Source organism: Colobus angolensis, unplaced genomic scaffold, assembly GCF_000951035.1.
Source record: "Colobus angolensis palliatus isolate OR3802 unplaced genomic scaffold, Cang.pa_1.0 Scaffold95, whole genome shotgun sequence".
Classification (NCBI taxonomy): Eukaryota; Metazoa; Chordata; class Mammalia; order Primates; family Cercopithecidae; genus Colobus; species Colobus angolensis.
In genome coordinates this window covers 7,285,136-7,299,279 of record NW_012123487.1, presented here as the reverse complement: position 1 = coordinate 7,299,279, position 14,144 = coordinate 7,285,136, and the positions used below count along the sequence as shown (strand labels likewise).

The 14,144-nt window shown below is 34.6% G+C and overlaps 1 protein-coding gene across 3 annotated transcripts in view; it reads left to right on the top strand.

The window, feature by feature from the left end:
• SPAG16 (sperm associated antigen 16) overlaps positions 1-14,144 on the top strand; it is a 1,171,227-nt gene that overhangs the window by 209,599 nt on the left and 947,484 nt on the right. For all 3 annotated transcript variants that reach the window (XM_011932319.1, XM_011932316.1, XM_011932317.1), the window contains one exon: positions 1,893-2,020. In XM_011932319.1, coding sequence (XP_011787709.1) covers positions 1,893-2,020 — 128 coding nt within the window. The remainder of the gene's footprint in view (positions 1-1,892; positions 2,021-14,144) is intronic.

Below are 14,144 nucleotides of genomic sequence, written 5' to 3'. Positions count from 1 at the left end.
TTATAAGAACTGAAACTGGTGCCTATCATAAAATTGACACTCAATAATAAATATTATTCAAAGGAAATAACTATTGAAAGAATGGAATGTTTTAAGTGCATGTGTGTATGCACACGTGTGTGTATATGCCATTAACAAAGATATGGTGAATTGCACACAGTACTACGTGACTGGCAGAAGTATAATTGGTACAGCTTTTCTAAAAAGCAGTCTGTGAAAAGGGATCATGTTTTTCTCAAATATTTATTCTATTTGAATTATTTACAGTTCTAGTACTATGCTTTAAGGAAATACTTAGTGAAGTGCAGATTTATAGACCAAATACTCTGTTCATAACGTTGATAATCATAAGAGAGACAAAAATCACTGAATAAGTAAAATGTGGCATTCATCATTCCTTCAAAACAGACTAAATGATGTGAAAATGCAGCACTGATAAATGAAAAATGAGAGAAGATAATAGAGCGTGGTTGCAGTTTTGTAAAACTTGAGAGAGAAAGATGGGAAAATATTAAGTAATTAAACCACCATGTTAATAGTAATTATATCTGGGTGGTGAGACTAAGCTAGCTTTTAGGTTTTTGTAGTATTATGAAATGCACAAAATTTCTATATTAATATGTACTATTTTGTTAATTAGAAAAATGTTATTTCAGGCCGGAGGCGGTGCTCACGCCTGTAATCCCACCACTTTGGGATGCCAAGGCAGGCGGATCACCGGAGGTCGGGAGTTTGAGATCAGCCTGGCCAATATGGTGAAACTCGTCTCTACTAAAAATACAAAAAATTAGCTGGGCGTGGTGGCATGCGCCTGTAGTCCCAGCTACTCGGGAGGCTGAGACACGGGAATTGCCTGAATCCAGAAGGCAGAGGTTGCAGTGAGCCAAGAACCCACCACTGTAATCCATCCTGGGCAACAAAGCGAGACTCCGTCTCAAAAATGAAAAAAAGAAAAAAAAGAAAGAAAAGAGAAAGATTTTTCATGTCTAAAATAATGTTTGAGATAAATAATTTTTGAATACATAAATGGGTGCAAAAATTCATGATATGAGCCTTCTGTCACAGCAATTTTACAGAATTAGCTAGTAGGGGATTCATAACTTGTTTTTTTGAGTCGAGTTAAGCAATTAATCTATCCTTCATTATGTGTTGAGTGCTTATTCGTAGCATGTCTTTTTTCCACTGAGCAAGGACTACTTTCTCATGGACTGAAAATGCTCTTTGATCTGTAGCTATAGTTTGCTTGGTGGAGAGGGAGGTGACCAAGAAATGATATGTGGATTCTAATGTGTGTGATTTGACGGGATTAATAGAAACGGTTTACTTTCAGTAAGTGTTTTTAAATTAGTCCTGTGTCCTTAGATTTAAAAAGAAAATCATAATCAATCAATTAGCAAATGTTAACTTTGTTACCCAATGAAAGTGTTTTTAGTCTGCCATTTATAGGGGACAAAAGGGGCATAAGAATTATGGACTTTTGACTGCTGGCATTGTTGGGCCTGGAAAGCTTATTTAAAAAAAGACAATTAACCAATAATATATGACAATGCTATATTGTGCTTCATTGGAATTCAAATAGGGAGTATTTTCAAGTAATTTTTAACATGTAGCTTGAGGCTTAGAATTGTAATTGGTTATATAAATTGATATAATTTATATATCAATTTAAAATTGCCTTATTTAAAGGCAATTATTTGAAATTTTGCTTATTTAAAATTTTATCTTTTTAAATATTTTCCTCAAAACTGAAATTGGAAATGAAGGACTTCATGTAAATTCTGGGCAAATATAATTATAATGTTTATGTTGTAATTTAGTATTAAATCAGAGTATCAACATGTGCAGTGATTTTAATATTTAACACAGAGCTCTTGTTTAATATTTTTCTCTAGGATTCAGAATTTCCCATAGATATGCAACCAAATCCAAACCTGAATGTTTGTAAAGAAAATCTTTCTCCAGCAAAATTTGACTACAAGCTGAAAAACATTTTTAGACTCCATGAACTTCCAGTGAGCTGGTAGGATTTTTGATGTTTTATTAATACTTTTGAGATTTTATTTTCATGTCAAAATTTTGGTACTCTTACAGCCATTCATGGTCGACATGGTTTGCTTTTAGCCTTTCAAAATTGCTACTCATAGCAGTGAGAGAATTTGCTTATAGCTGCTGTAAGAATCTTCAAAATAATTGGTTTAAGCACTTGGTGGCAGTATAGACTAAGTGCACTATTATGTATTTTATTGTAGAGGTTGGAGTAAAAATGCACAAATCATTTGTAGAGAAGTTTCTAGGATTACTTTAAAGATAGGATCTCAGCAACTATGCATTTCATTTGCTTTTTTTTACTTACCAATTTTACCAATGTTCTTTTTCCCCATTAATGAGTTATTTTTACTTGTTATGAGGACTATAATTTTATGAACTATAATTACGTACGTTTAAAGATGAGACTTAGTATTACTCAACATTTATTGAAATAAATTATTTTAAAAATCTGCATATTTATATTCATAAACATTTATTTTAAAACTTATAAAATGGATAGTATTTTTACTCAAAATTAAAAAATATTTCTGTAGAAAATATGCATATATAAACCTTATAATTCCATGGTACATTTACATTTAATTAAGTGGTCAGCTTTTGTTGATAATCATGGATACATCATTTTCATTATGGTTTAGTTTATATAAGTAACATTATTTTCTTGCATTTTGTCATACAGTCCCAAATTTATGTAACCGATCTTCAAGAAATCTAAGACTTGTACAAAAACATGTGGCATTTGTTTTGTAATTGCTCCTATTATTCTTAAGGAGGACTAATGACTCAGAAGAGACATTAACCACTCTTTAACACATATATTTTACCTGTAGTGAGTATTTTTTTTTTTATTTGCAAAACTTCCTCTGCTCTTGATGACCATATGGCATGTGCAATCTACTTCCTAAACCCCATTTGTTGATTATTTCCTGTTAGCAAGAATGTTGTCTGTGGTATATGTCATGAGAACATAGCACATATGAATACTTCTGTCATGACCAAAAGCAGTAGGTGAATGAATTGAAAAGGTCTGTTAGTAAAGGGAACCGTAAAAATGATACATTTATACCTTAGTGTTCTATTTCAAGATAAAACAAGTGCCTGTACATTCATATGCTAGTCTTTTGGCGTAAGGTCACGACTTTTTCTTAAATGTCTATTGATTGGAATTCTACACAATATTTCTTACCTAAGCCATGCCAATAATGCGTCTTCTACAATTTCAATTTGTCATTTCTTTTATCTAAAATAAAAACTTCAGACAACTTCAGTTGATCGCCCTACCTTTTTGTAACATTAATTTTCATCAAAAGCAATTTTGTTTATCATTCTCACATTTCATCACCATAACTAATGTTAATACTACAATAGCAAACACAACTGACTTATAAACAGGTTTAGGACCAAACTCCTGTGACTGTTTATAATCATGAACCTTGGCTGATGAGTGTTTTCAGTGCTGGTCTACTTGTGTGTGATTGGAGAGCTCTGAGCAGTTGGGGTTCAATGAGTGCAGCTTGTGTGTTTTATGGAGATAATGGAACGTGTTGGTCAATACAGCAATTATGTGGAGGTTAAGGGAAAAGCTTCTATTAAATGAAAATGTGAAGAAGAAACAGAGGGAAACATTTAGCTCTTAGTCAAAGGCAAAATATGGATTTCAGCTTCATTTATTTCCAGGCTTTGGAAAGACAGCTGTCCTGATTACTACTACTGCAACTCAAAGAATAATGTTTTCGTAACAATCTTCACTAGTTAACCTATTAGGAGGGAAGGCTGTAGCATTATTAGTTTGTTTATTGGTAGAATAATAAGTCGGCAAAAGAAAATTAAACACTAGTCTCTTAGGGTAACATAAGATTAAGTTGTGACTTTGGGACAACTTATTTACATGGGACACTTTTTGCCCGTCTACTTCATTTCCAGTTGGTCTCATTTTCTGCTTCCTTATACTACTATTTCTTTTTTTGCTATGTGTGTTTGTCACTCTTCCAAACACATGGCAAAAGTAGTAGTTTATTCTGCCACTTCTTTCTCTGTACTCTCATTCCATACTACCAATCCTTAACTAGACATAAAACTCAATTTAAAATTATTAGTGTTTCTCAAATAGTTTCATAATCTGTGTCCTTAATTTTAAAACCAGATACCACCCCCTCTACAGATGTACACATACAGAATCTTAGTACTTAGTAAGTCTACAATACAGTGTTTATTGACCCAATTATATGCTTCTTTAAGGAAAAAGACAGTTTTTTTTTTTTTTTTGCTTAGGGACTATATATTTTTAAAGTTTATTTTTGTTTGTTATTTGCCATCAGTGGAAAGAAAGTTCTTCAGCTATGGTGTATAGGTTTCTTAACTTCAAAAATATAGCAATAAAAGTAATGATAATGACAATGGAAATAATATAAATAACAATGCTTTACTGAACCTCTATAAGTACCAGGATTCAGCTGCTATATACACACACTATCTCTGACCTTTATATTTCTATAAGGCAGTTGTTATTTTTCTCTCTCTGTCTCTCCTTTCTCCTTCTCAGTCACACACATACACGAGACTCAGACACCTTGCAAATCACAAAGAAAGAATTTGTGTCAGATCTGGTTAACCCAAAGGCAAACTACAAAATGGTAAATAAGCCACACATTATTTTAAATACATAAAATGAAAAAATAATCTCTGCTTTTATAGTTGGGCATACAATTTTGCCAGTAATACACAACTATATGTCCCATGATTGGGGCAAAATGCATGACATGCATGACCTAGGATAATTGCTATAAACTTAAATATGAAAATAAGTAGTTAGATTGTGTTTAAGTGCAGAATAATTATGTATTTTTTCCTCTGGAAAAACAGATTTATCAAAATGTATTTTTATAATGTTTTTCTAACAAGGTCATAATAAAATAAATGCATATTAAAATCCAGGTAATTTAAAAATCAGTGATGTCTTACTAGTTTGCATTTTCTTAGAGTATGGTTTCATAGGTCAAAGAACCAGAAAGATTTTAAATTAAGTTGCTTAAGAGAGTTTTTAAGCTCTGATTTAGGTAGATGTCTTTCTTCTACTCTTGCAGGTTGCTTCCCATCAGCCTGCAACATGTCTTCCAGTGATGGCCACTAGCTGTTTGTTTGTTTGTTTTGTTTTTTGAGATGGAGTCTCGCTCTATTGCTCAGGCTGGAGCACAGTGGTGTGATCTCGGCTGACTGCAGGCTCCGATTCCCAGGTTCAAGGGATTCTCCTGCCTCAGCCTCCTGAGTAGCTGGAACCACAGGCGCCCGCCACCACATCTGGCTAATTTTTGTATTTTTAGTAGAGATGGGGTTTCACCATTGTGGCCAAGTTGTTTAACATTTTTTTTTTTCTTATCCAGAAAGCTCCCCATAAAACCTATGCTGTTTCTTCATATCCTGCTCATTGTCTCTAAGGAGGCTGACAAAAGTGCAGACTTAACTAACACCCTCCACTTGTCCTTGCCATTCTTTCCTGCCATCAGGTTCTCTTCCTTTCTTCTCCCAAAACTGCTCTTGCCAGTCATTAGCCACGCCCCGTGTCCACCACCCATCATCACTCACTCATTCTCATTTTCTTCACCTCTGAGCTGCAGTCAGTACAACTGACCACTCCTGCTTTTCCTCTCCTGACTCCTGTTATTTGCGAGCTCCTAGTATTCCTGCTGACCCCCAGGCTCATATCCTTCTCAGTATCTTCAGTGAGCTGCTCCTCTCTGGCCAGATTTCTGGTTGACAGGTTGGCCCTAGACTCAACTTTATAGCTTCCTCTTTTCACTCTCATTTGCCGATGGCTTCTTCCATTATCTGGCTTTAAATACTTTACATATGGTGGTGTCTCTACCATGATGTCTCTCCTGAGCTTGAATATCTAATGGTTTCTCCAAATTTTCATCTGTCCAAAAAGTAACTTTGGTTTCCCCCCAGAAAACCTAATCTTCTCCTTACCTTCCTCATTTTTGCAAAAGTACCAAATCTGTGTGAACTTACTTAAGCTAAAAGCCTAGGAGTCATTTTAAAAATTCCTCATTCTCTCACCCTGCAATTCCCACCATTAAATCTACCAGAAAGTCTGATAAGCCTTTCCTCCAGATTATATTTAATGTTTTCCCACTTCTTTCTATCTGTATTACTATGGTCATTTCTTATACTCTTGCAAAAGCCTCCTAATTTACCCTGTCTTACCCCACAATAATTACTCATGTCACAATAGCCAAACACATTTTTAAAATGTAAATCAGATCATCGGATTTCCTGCTTTAAATACAATGACGTCTTCCACTTGTTGAAAAAATAAAACCCAAACTTCTTATGTATGGCCTTTGCAAGATGAGACTCTTGCCTACCTCTTTGGCTGTATACTCTCCCACTGTCCCTTTCCCTGTCTCCTCAGTGACACCAGACTTCTCAGTATTCTGCAAACATGCCACACTTATTCCTACTCCAAGGTCTTTCCACTACCTTCTCCATGGACTCCCCGTATTACTTCTCCAATTTTTACTTGTCTAGCTCATTCTAACCTCTCTTAGCTCAAATGTTACCTCTTCAGAGAGGCAGTGCCTGAAAAATCTAGCTAATATTTTACTCCTCACTCCCTTAGTCACGTTCAGTCCTTTCATTCTACTTTATTTCATTCTTGGTTCTCAGTAGGCATGCAGTGTCTTCCTAGTTTATGTGTGGCAGAGATGGGTAGATGCTCACCAGTCCAGTTTCCTCTTCTCTGAGCCCATTGGGAGATTATATCTTCAGTTTGGAATTGAACTTGGGAATTTGGCCATGTGCCTAAAAATAACCAAAGGCGGTGCACATCACTTTCAGACCTAACCCCTAAGACCTCCAGTGGGATTCACTGTTGACTTTGAAAGTTCTAAGCCATGTGATAGAAGAAGCATGGTTCCCTGAAACATTTGTTGGTTGTAGAGTTCTCCAAACTTTATCAAGCTTTAATTTTCCGGACTAATGGGCTATCTGCTTGTGAAATTAGATGTTAGACCATACATGATAAATGAATTTTAAAAATAAAAAGATTGAAGAGATTTTCACATTCACTCATTCACACACAAAAATATTATTGAACATGTATCAGGCACTATTCTGGGCAGTTAATTAACCAGACACAAATCTGTTCTGAGGGAGATTACATTGATTGAGGGAACAGTTAATAAGCCAATAGTGAACACATACTGTATTTGATGGCCATAAATGCTATAGAAAAACATAAAGCGAGACAGAGGGAAACTGAGCGTAGGATGAATTCAGTTGTAAAGAGAGTGGCCAGGACTTTTTTTGAGAAAGTGATATGTGAGGGAAACCTGAAGCAGGTGATGAAGTGAGACATGTGGAGCACTAGGAAGAAACTTAGAGACAGAAGGAATAGCAAATGCAAGGCCTTGAGGTGGGAGCATATCCAAAATATTGCGGGAACAGCAAGGAGTCCAGCATGGACAGAATAAGTGAGCTTGGAGAATAGGAGGGGTAATATAAAATTAAGTACTTAGGAATCAAAGAGGCTGTGACTTAGGGTCTTATAAATCATAGTAAAGAGGACTTTGAATTTTAATCTGAGAATGTTAGGAAGGTATTAGAAGATTGTGAACAGAAGAATTATGCGATTTTATGTAGGTAAAAACAAAGTGTCTGTAACTGCTGTGAGGAAATTATGCTGTTATGGGGGTTAAGAATAGAAGCTGGTAGACTAGTTAGCAACTATTTCAGTAATCCAAGAAAATTATAAGGTTTCCTGGACTAAGTTGACAATGATATAGAGGTTAATGAGTAGTCAGATTTTCATTATTTTTTTGATAGGAGAGTCGACAGGATTTTCTGATGGGCTGGTTGTGGAGTGAAAGAAAGAATTTAAGAATGATTCCAAGGTTTTTGGCCTGAGAACAGGAAGAATAAAGTGACCATTAATTTACATGAGGAAGACTAAGGGAGGAACAGGTTTGGACAGGTTTGACATGTTAAGCGATTGATGGTAATTAAACTAAGTGAACTTAGATATACATAGAACACCTTGAACTGTGCTGTGAGCAAAGTTCACAGTTGTGTATGCTACCTAGCGAACAGGTTCATGTCAGTACTATTTCATGTATTTTAATTGAAACAGACACCAGAAGTAAAGTTACTAAGTAGCTTTTACTGTGAAAATATGAGCATCATAGAAATGTAACTTTTGGACATGAGTCAGTATAAAGCTTAAGTACTTAATTATAAATATCCATATATAAACTATATTAATTAAATTATATTCATAATTAATTTTCATAATTAATCACATATTAAATTATATGTTTTCATAATAAGGTCACATTTTAAAATGTGAGTTTTGAAATTAAATATCTTGAGAATAATTATAGATATTTATATTTTCCAATGGATATTTATAATAAGTTCAAATTATGTTGTAATTTTCATGTTTACATCCCATCAAAACAAACAAGCAATATATTAGAGCAAAGTCTATATTTAAATTTTGCATTTCTAAGAGAAAGAACTTATACTCCATTAAGCTTCAAGAAAATTCCCCTTAGGAAGGTGATAATTACATACAATTAAAACACTTGTAATCATTATTTATAAGTATTTTACAGAATAATTTAAAATATTTTCTATAATATAAAGATAAATTCTGCTAGTTTTATAGTTTATTATCAAAATACTAAGGTATTCAGCTGGCATCTATTAAATAATAATATTTATGCCATTAAATTTTAAGAAGAAAGGTGTACAATATGCAGCAAATGTAAACATTCATTTTAATGAGCTATTTACCTTTTTGGGATATGTTCTATGAACAAATACATTATCTAATTAGTAGATTAGATTTTCAATTTATTTCAGATTGTCTTTAGAATCACTGCATGTGTCTATCTTCAACTTTAAAGTACATTTGTTTAGACACTGGGTTTTCTGAGCAGCTATCATCTTCCAGAAGGTGTTCTACTTTGTTTTTATTAACGGTCAACTCACAGCTAAAATTATGGAAAGGCTTTAACATTGATCACAGATGATGCACAGAGCATTTTCAATTCCAGCGTTTCACAGACTCGGTGATAGACCGACAGTTGCCCTTCTGGGACTATAAACATTTTTCATTCCCTTTTAATTATCTAGATCTATAGTAATGACCACAGTGACCTACAAGAAGGCATTGTTGGACATACTATAATTATATACCGCAATTATGTGTAGTGCCAACAATATATAAAAATCCCACCCTTTAACTACGGTTGGTAAGAAATGAAACTATGCTTTTCTGCCTTAGGACATAGTTTCAGTTTTTGAAAAATTAAGACATTCCATTTTTACATAAAACTTTTTCTGGAGTATATTATTATGGTAAGGCAGGTCTATTTCCATGGACTGACAATACATTAAGAATAGTCCAATAAATATGGAAAGCGTCTCTCACTCCAGCTTCCTCCTTAGTTACATACTGGTATTTCCTATTTCATACTGTGTAATAGAAAGGGAAATGCAAGTTCATAGCAAAGGTTAATCTTTGTAGTGCAGAATGTCGGAGAAGATGGTTTAGAACAAATACCAATATATCTCTTGTTCTCTTTGAAAATTTATTTAGTATTTCAAACTATATTATATTCACACATGTATTCATTATTCTGTTTAAATAATTAAAGGTGGCAAGACCTGGTGAAGTATGAGCAATCAGTAGTTTTGATTTAGGTGAAGCGCCCATCAGGTAATGGCAGTAGCAATTGCCACTTGCCAATGTCTTGGCAAGTTGAGGTGAAACCAATGTCTTAGTCCATGTTAAAGTCAATGCATGTGGAATGGTATCCCATAATTGACTTTTATTTTTATGATGAACGGGTTGTAAACATCAGTGCTTGTGTCATAGATCTAAATCTTAAACCAATTTTGGCAATTTCTTATAGGACCATGACTAGAATGATATGGTCATATTGGTTTATATCATTACATTTTTCATATTAAAAAGGCTTTTATAGTCCAATAGAAAGAAATAAAACTTTCATTAGATTTATATAGCTAATATGTAAACAATATTGATGCTCTCATTTCAACTTTTAAACTCCTGACATTATTCTACGCTGCAATGACTATTAATTCAGAGTACCTCATGAAATAAGACATTTCAACTTGCATATCTTGTGAGCACCTCAAATTCAGCAGGTCTCAATACCAGCTCTCCTTTTTCATCATTTTCCTCCTCTCCATGCTCACCAACTTTCTCCCATTTTATTTAATGTTATTATCATCCATATGGTCACCTAAGATGACCTGTGAGTCTTTTTAACATCCTCTTTACCGCTTATTTATCACATGCAATCCATCACTTAAGCCTGTGTATTTTATGTCCAAAATGAGTTATTCAGTCATTCACGTCTGTCAAAGACCATCATCTGTCACTTAGGCTTCCCCAGCAGCTTCCTATGGTCTGCCTCCAGTCACTCCTCCAACTGGAATTTATCCTCCCTACTGCCATCATAGTTATCTTTCTAAAATAAAGATCCAATATCTTATTTCTGCTTTAAAATCTTTATTTTTCAAGCCCTTGACACATTTGGCTCTTCCCTATGTAGCTCTAACCCATTTTTTTCTAGTTCTATTGTGTCCTTTGCTTCTGCACCCCTTATGCTCTATATTCAAAGAAATCCCTTCATGTGTTCATGCATTGGCTCATGTTCCTTTCACCATTTTGCATGTTACCTCCTTTTTCTACTTGTCAATATTCAAGCAACCTAAAGTATGTTTCTATACTAAACTAGAGCCCCTTTCTGTACTCTTGATATTAGGTACATAGCCTAGAAAATGCATAATATAGGGGTGCATAGAACAGATCCTATGGATTCCCAATGATTTATTTTTGTGTCTGTGTCTCCCAATACCCCAGTAAGGACTCTTAAGGGCACAGATCATATCTTGTCATTATGAATAGTCCTTGACAGATAGGAGGTGACTTGGTATGTGTTGAAAGCATGAATGCATTACTTAAGTTATTATGATTGTCTGTTGTTCCATAGCCAGGTTTTTCAACATACTGTATATTATCTACTTATAACCTAGGTACCACCAGCAGTCACCCTATCTTTTAAAATTTATTTAGCTTGAATATCAAGAAATTTCTATGAATGCCTGTGGTGTAGTGCCCACTCATTATGGTAACCATAACTGGCATTCTCTGTGCCTATAGGGTAGCTATAAACACTACTCTCATAATAATAAGAGTTACTTCTGTCATGTGCTCATGACCCAATTCTCTCACACTTTTCAGAAAGCACCAAGAGGACTCCTTTTTTTTCAGCCTTCTTTTTTCGCTCAAATTTCTAGGTTTCTTACTCTCGCTTATCTGTTTTCTCTACAGTCATTCTCCAATTCTGATATGGACTTTCTCCTCCCGGTTTCCAGACATCTGGTTTCTTTAGTATTCCTAAGACTTTCACTGGATTCCTGAATCTTCTGCTTTTTCCTCATCTATTTGGCTTTCTTGATTCTGAATTTTGACAGCCAATTAACCTTTAAACTTGAGCTTGCTAAACTGACACCTGGCTTTTCACTCCATAATCTCTCAGTTCTATTCTTTAACTATCCAATCAGATTCTCTTGGCACCTGTATTTTATATCATTCTCCATTTGGGGAGTGAGGATACACCTGACAAACCCACAGAATGCGTTTGTGGGGAAACCCAGTAACAAATATAAATTTAGAGTATACTGTATATTCTGGATGGAATCCATGGGCTTAGGATTTTTCAACTGATGAGTATATGAAAGGAAAACTAGGCATTTCAGGTACATTTGATATATGAATGTCACAGATATAGAGTAAAATGTAGTCAAAATCTCCTCCCTTTTTCAATAAGACCACCCGTAGGAGGAAGATAATTGATTTGGTCAAGGCCAAGAATATAATTGGGTCATATTGCTAAAACTTGCAACTTTATGTGAGAGGAGAAAAGTAGTCTTGAATTGAGAAAAACACAGTTATTTCCCCTTGGTTTTCTTCATTTATTTAATAGTTATATACTCAATTCCTACCTTGTGTTCTAAACATTAGGAATAAAACGGTGAGTGAGAGAGAGAGAGACAGAGATTTATTTCTGTGCTTCTTTTTATCATAATGCTAGTACAACATAGAGATCCAATTATTGACTGTGGGCCTAGAAGAAAAGGACAGAGAGCCACCGATGTTATTTTAGGCCTTGGAGTGGGGTTGTAGGTAATAGGTTGAAGGAGTCCTGCTGTCATATTTGAGAGCGGAGATTAACTGGTTTGCATTAACCTGAGTTCTTTTTGCATATTTTCTTCAGAAGGAATTGAAAGGTGCCTGAGCAAGGACTTGGGCCTCCTAGTTTCCAAACTGCTCTAGCTCCTAATCACAGCAGAGTAATATCAGGAAAGGGATAAGAAAGTTGAAACTGTGTAGGTCATGGGTAATGAGATATATATTTTATGGTATGCAAATACATGGGTAATTCTTGGTGAGGGGAGAGACCTTTCGCACAGGAGAAAAGGTACCTGTATATTTCTAATCTCCCATCCAAGTACTCACCAGGTCCAACCCTGATTAGCTTCCAAGTTTTGACGAGACAAGACATGTTCAGTGTGGAATGGCCATAGACTGCACATTCCTGATCTCAATAGGGAGTTCTAGACTAAATCTTTTAAGGTAACTTCTATCTGCAATAATTCTTGCAGATGCCATTGACAAGTTTCATAACTTTCATTTTGTTATGTTAAATTGGGCTAACAACAACTTCTCAAGAAGCCTAACAAATTGGTTATGTTAGGTATCATTTTCCTTGCTTTAGTAATAATATTGAACATTTATTAAGCTGATAATAATAACTGCCTGAGAAATTGTGATCTAGGAATAGAAAGAATTTACCTGCATTTGTTTTATATTTATGCTTAAGGAAACTGAAATAACAGCAGTTGGTGAAAAAAAAAATACATCTATTTCCAAAATGTTCTAGCTCTTCTTCCTAATATTTTCTCATGCAAAACATTGTCAGGGAACTGACCTGACAATGCCAGCAATTTTCTTCAGAGAAAGCTGAATTTGTATGTCTTAAGACCTGCTCTGTGTATTTAAACAGAGTGATTGGGAAATAACTACCGTAATTTCTTAGGGAAAATTTTGAGACCTTTTCCCCTTTTGTGCAAAATGTTGTAGTACATTTAAGTCTAGTTGTTTATTACATGACAGTAGAGTATACTTTTCCTTTTTGTGCTTGGCAGAGAATGTACATTTATTTGCAATGTTTATCTAGATATTAAAAAGAGATATTGGACTTACTATATACTAAAGCTTAGTTGTTCTAGAAAAGTAATTTTATTGATTTTAATCTTTACTGCTAGTCATATTGCACTTACTATATACTAAAGCTTAGTTCTAGAAAAGTAATTTTATTGATTTTAATCTTTACTGCTAGTCGTATTGCTCTTTATTTATTTTTCTTTTTAAAAAAACAAGCCAACAAAAAATTCCTGAAAATTGTTAATTAATAGATTTAGATACTGAAGTAGCCAATCAAATGATGTCTTAGGCTATTCACCAAAGTGGTTTAAGAATTACATACATTTATTTTTATTTAGCTATTTCCAAAGTGATTTTTAAATTTAAATAGTGGCTTTTATTCTGGAGTAGGACATAGTAAGTAAAACCTTTAAAAAAATTCAAATGTTGTGTCTTCGTTGTTGTTGCTGTTCTTTTTTGAGACAGAATCTCATCCTGTTACGCAGGCTGGTGCGCAGTGGCATGAAGAGGACTCAATGCAGCCTGGACCCCCAGGTATCAAGCAGTCCTCCTGTCTCAGCCTCCTGTGTAGCTGAGACCAGTGGCATGCACCAACTATTTTTAAATTTTTTTTTTCTGTAGAGACGGGATCTTCCCATGTTTCCCAGGCTGATGTCAAATTCCTGGGCTGAAGCGATTCTTCTGCCTCAGCCTCCCAAAGTGCTAGGATTACAAGCATGAGCCACTGCACCTGTTTCAATAGTTGTGCCTTTCATACAAGGAACCACATTTATAAATAAAAATATTTTACTCTTTATTTGTTCACCCTACTACAGAGTCATTTAGATGAAAGTAG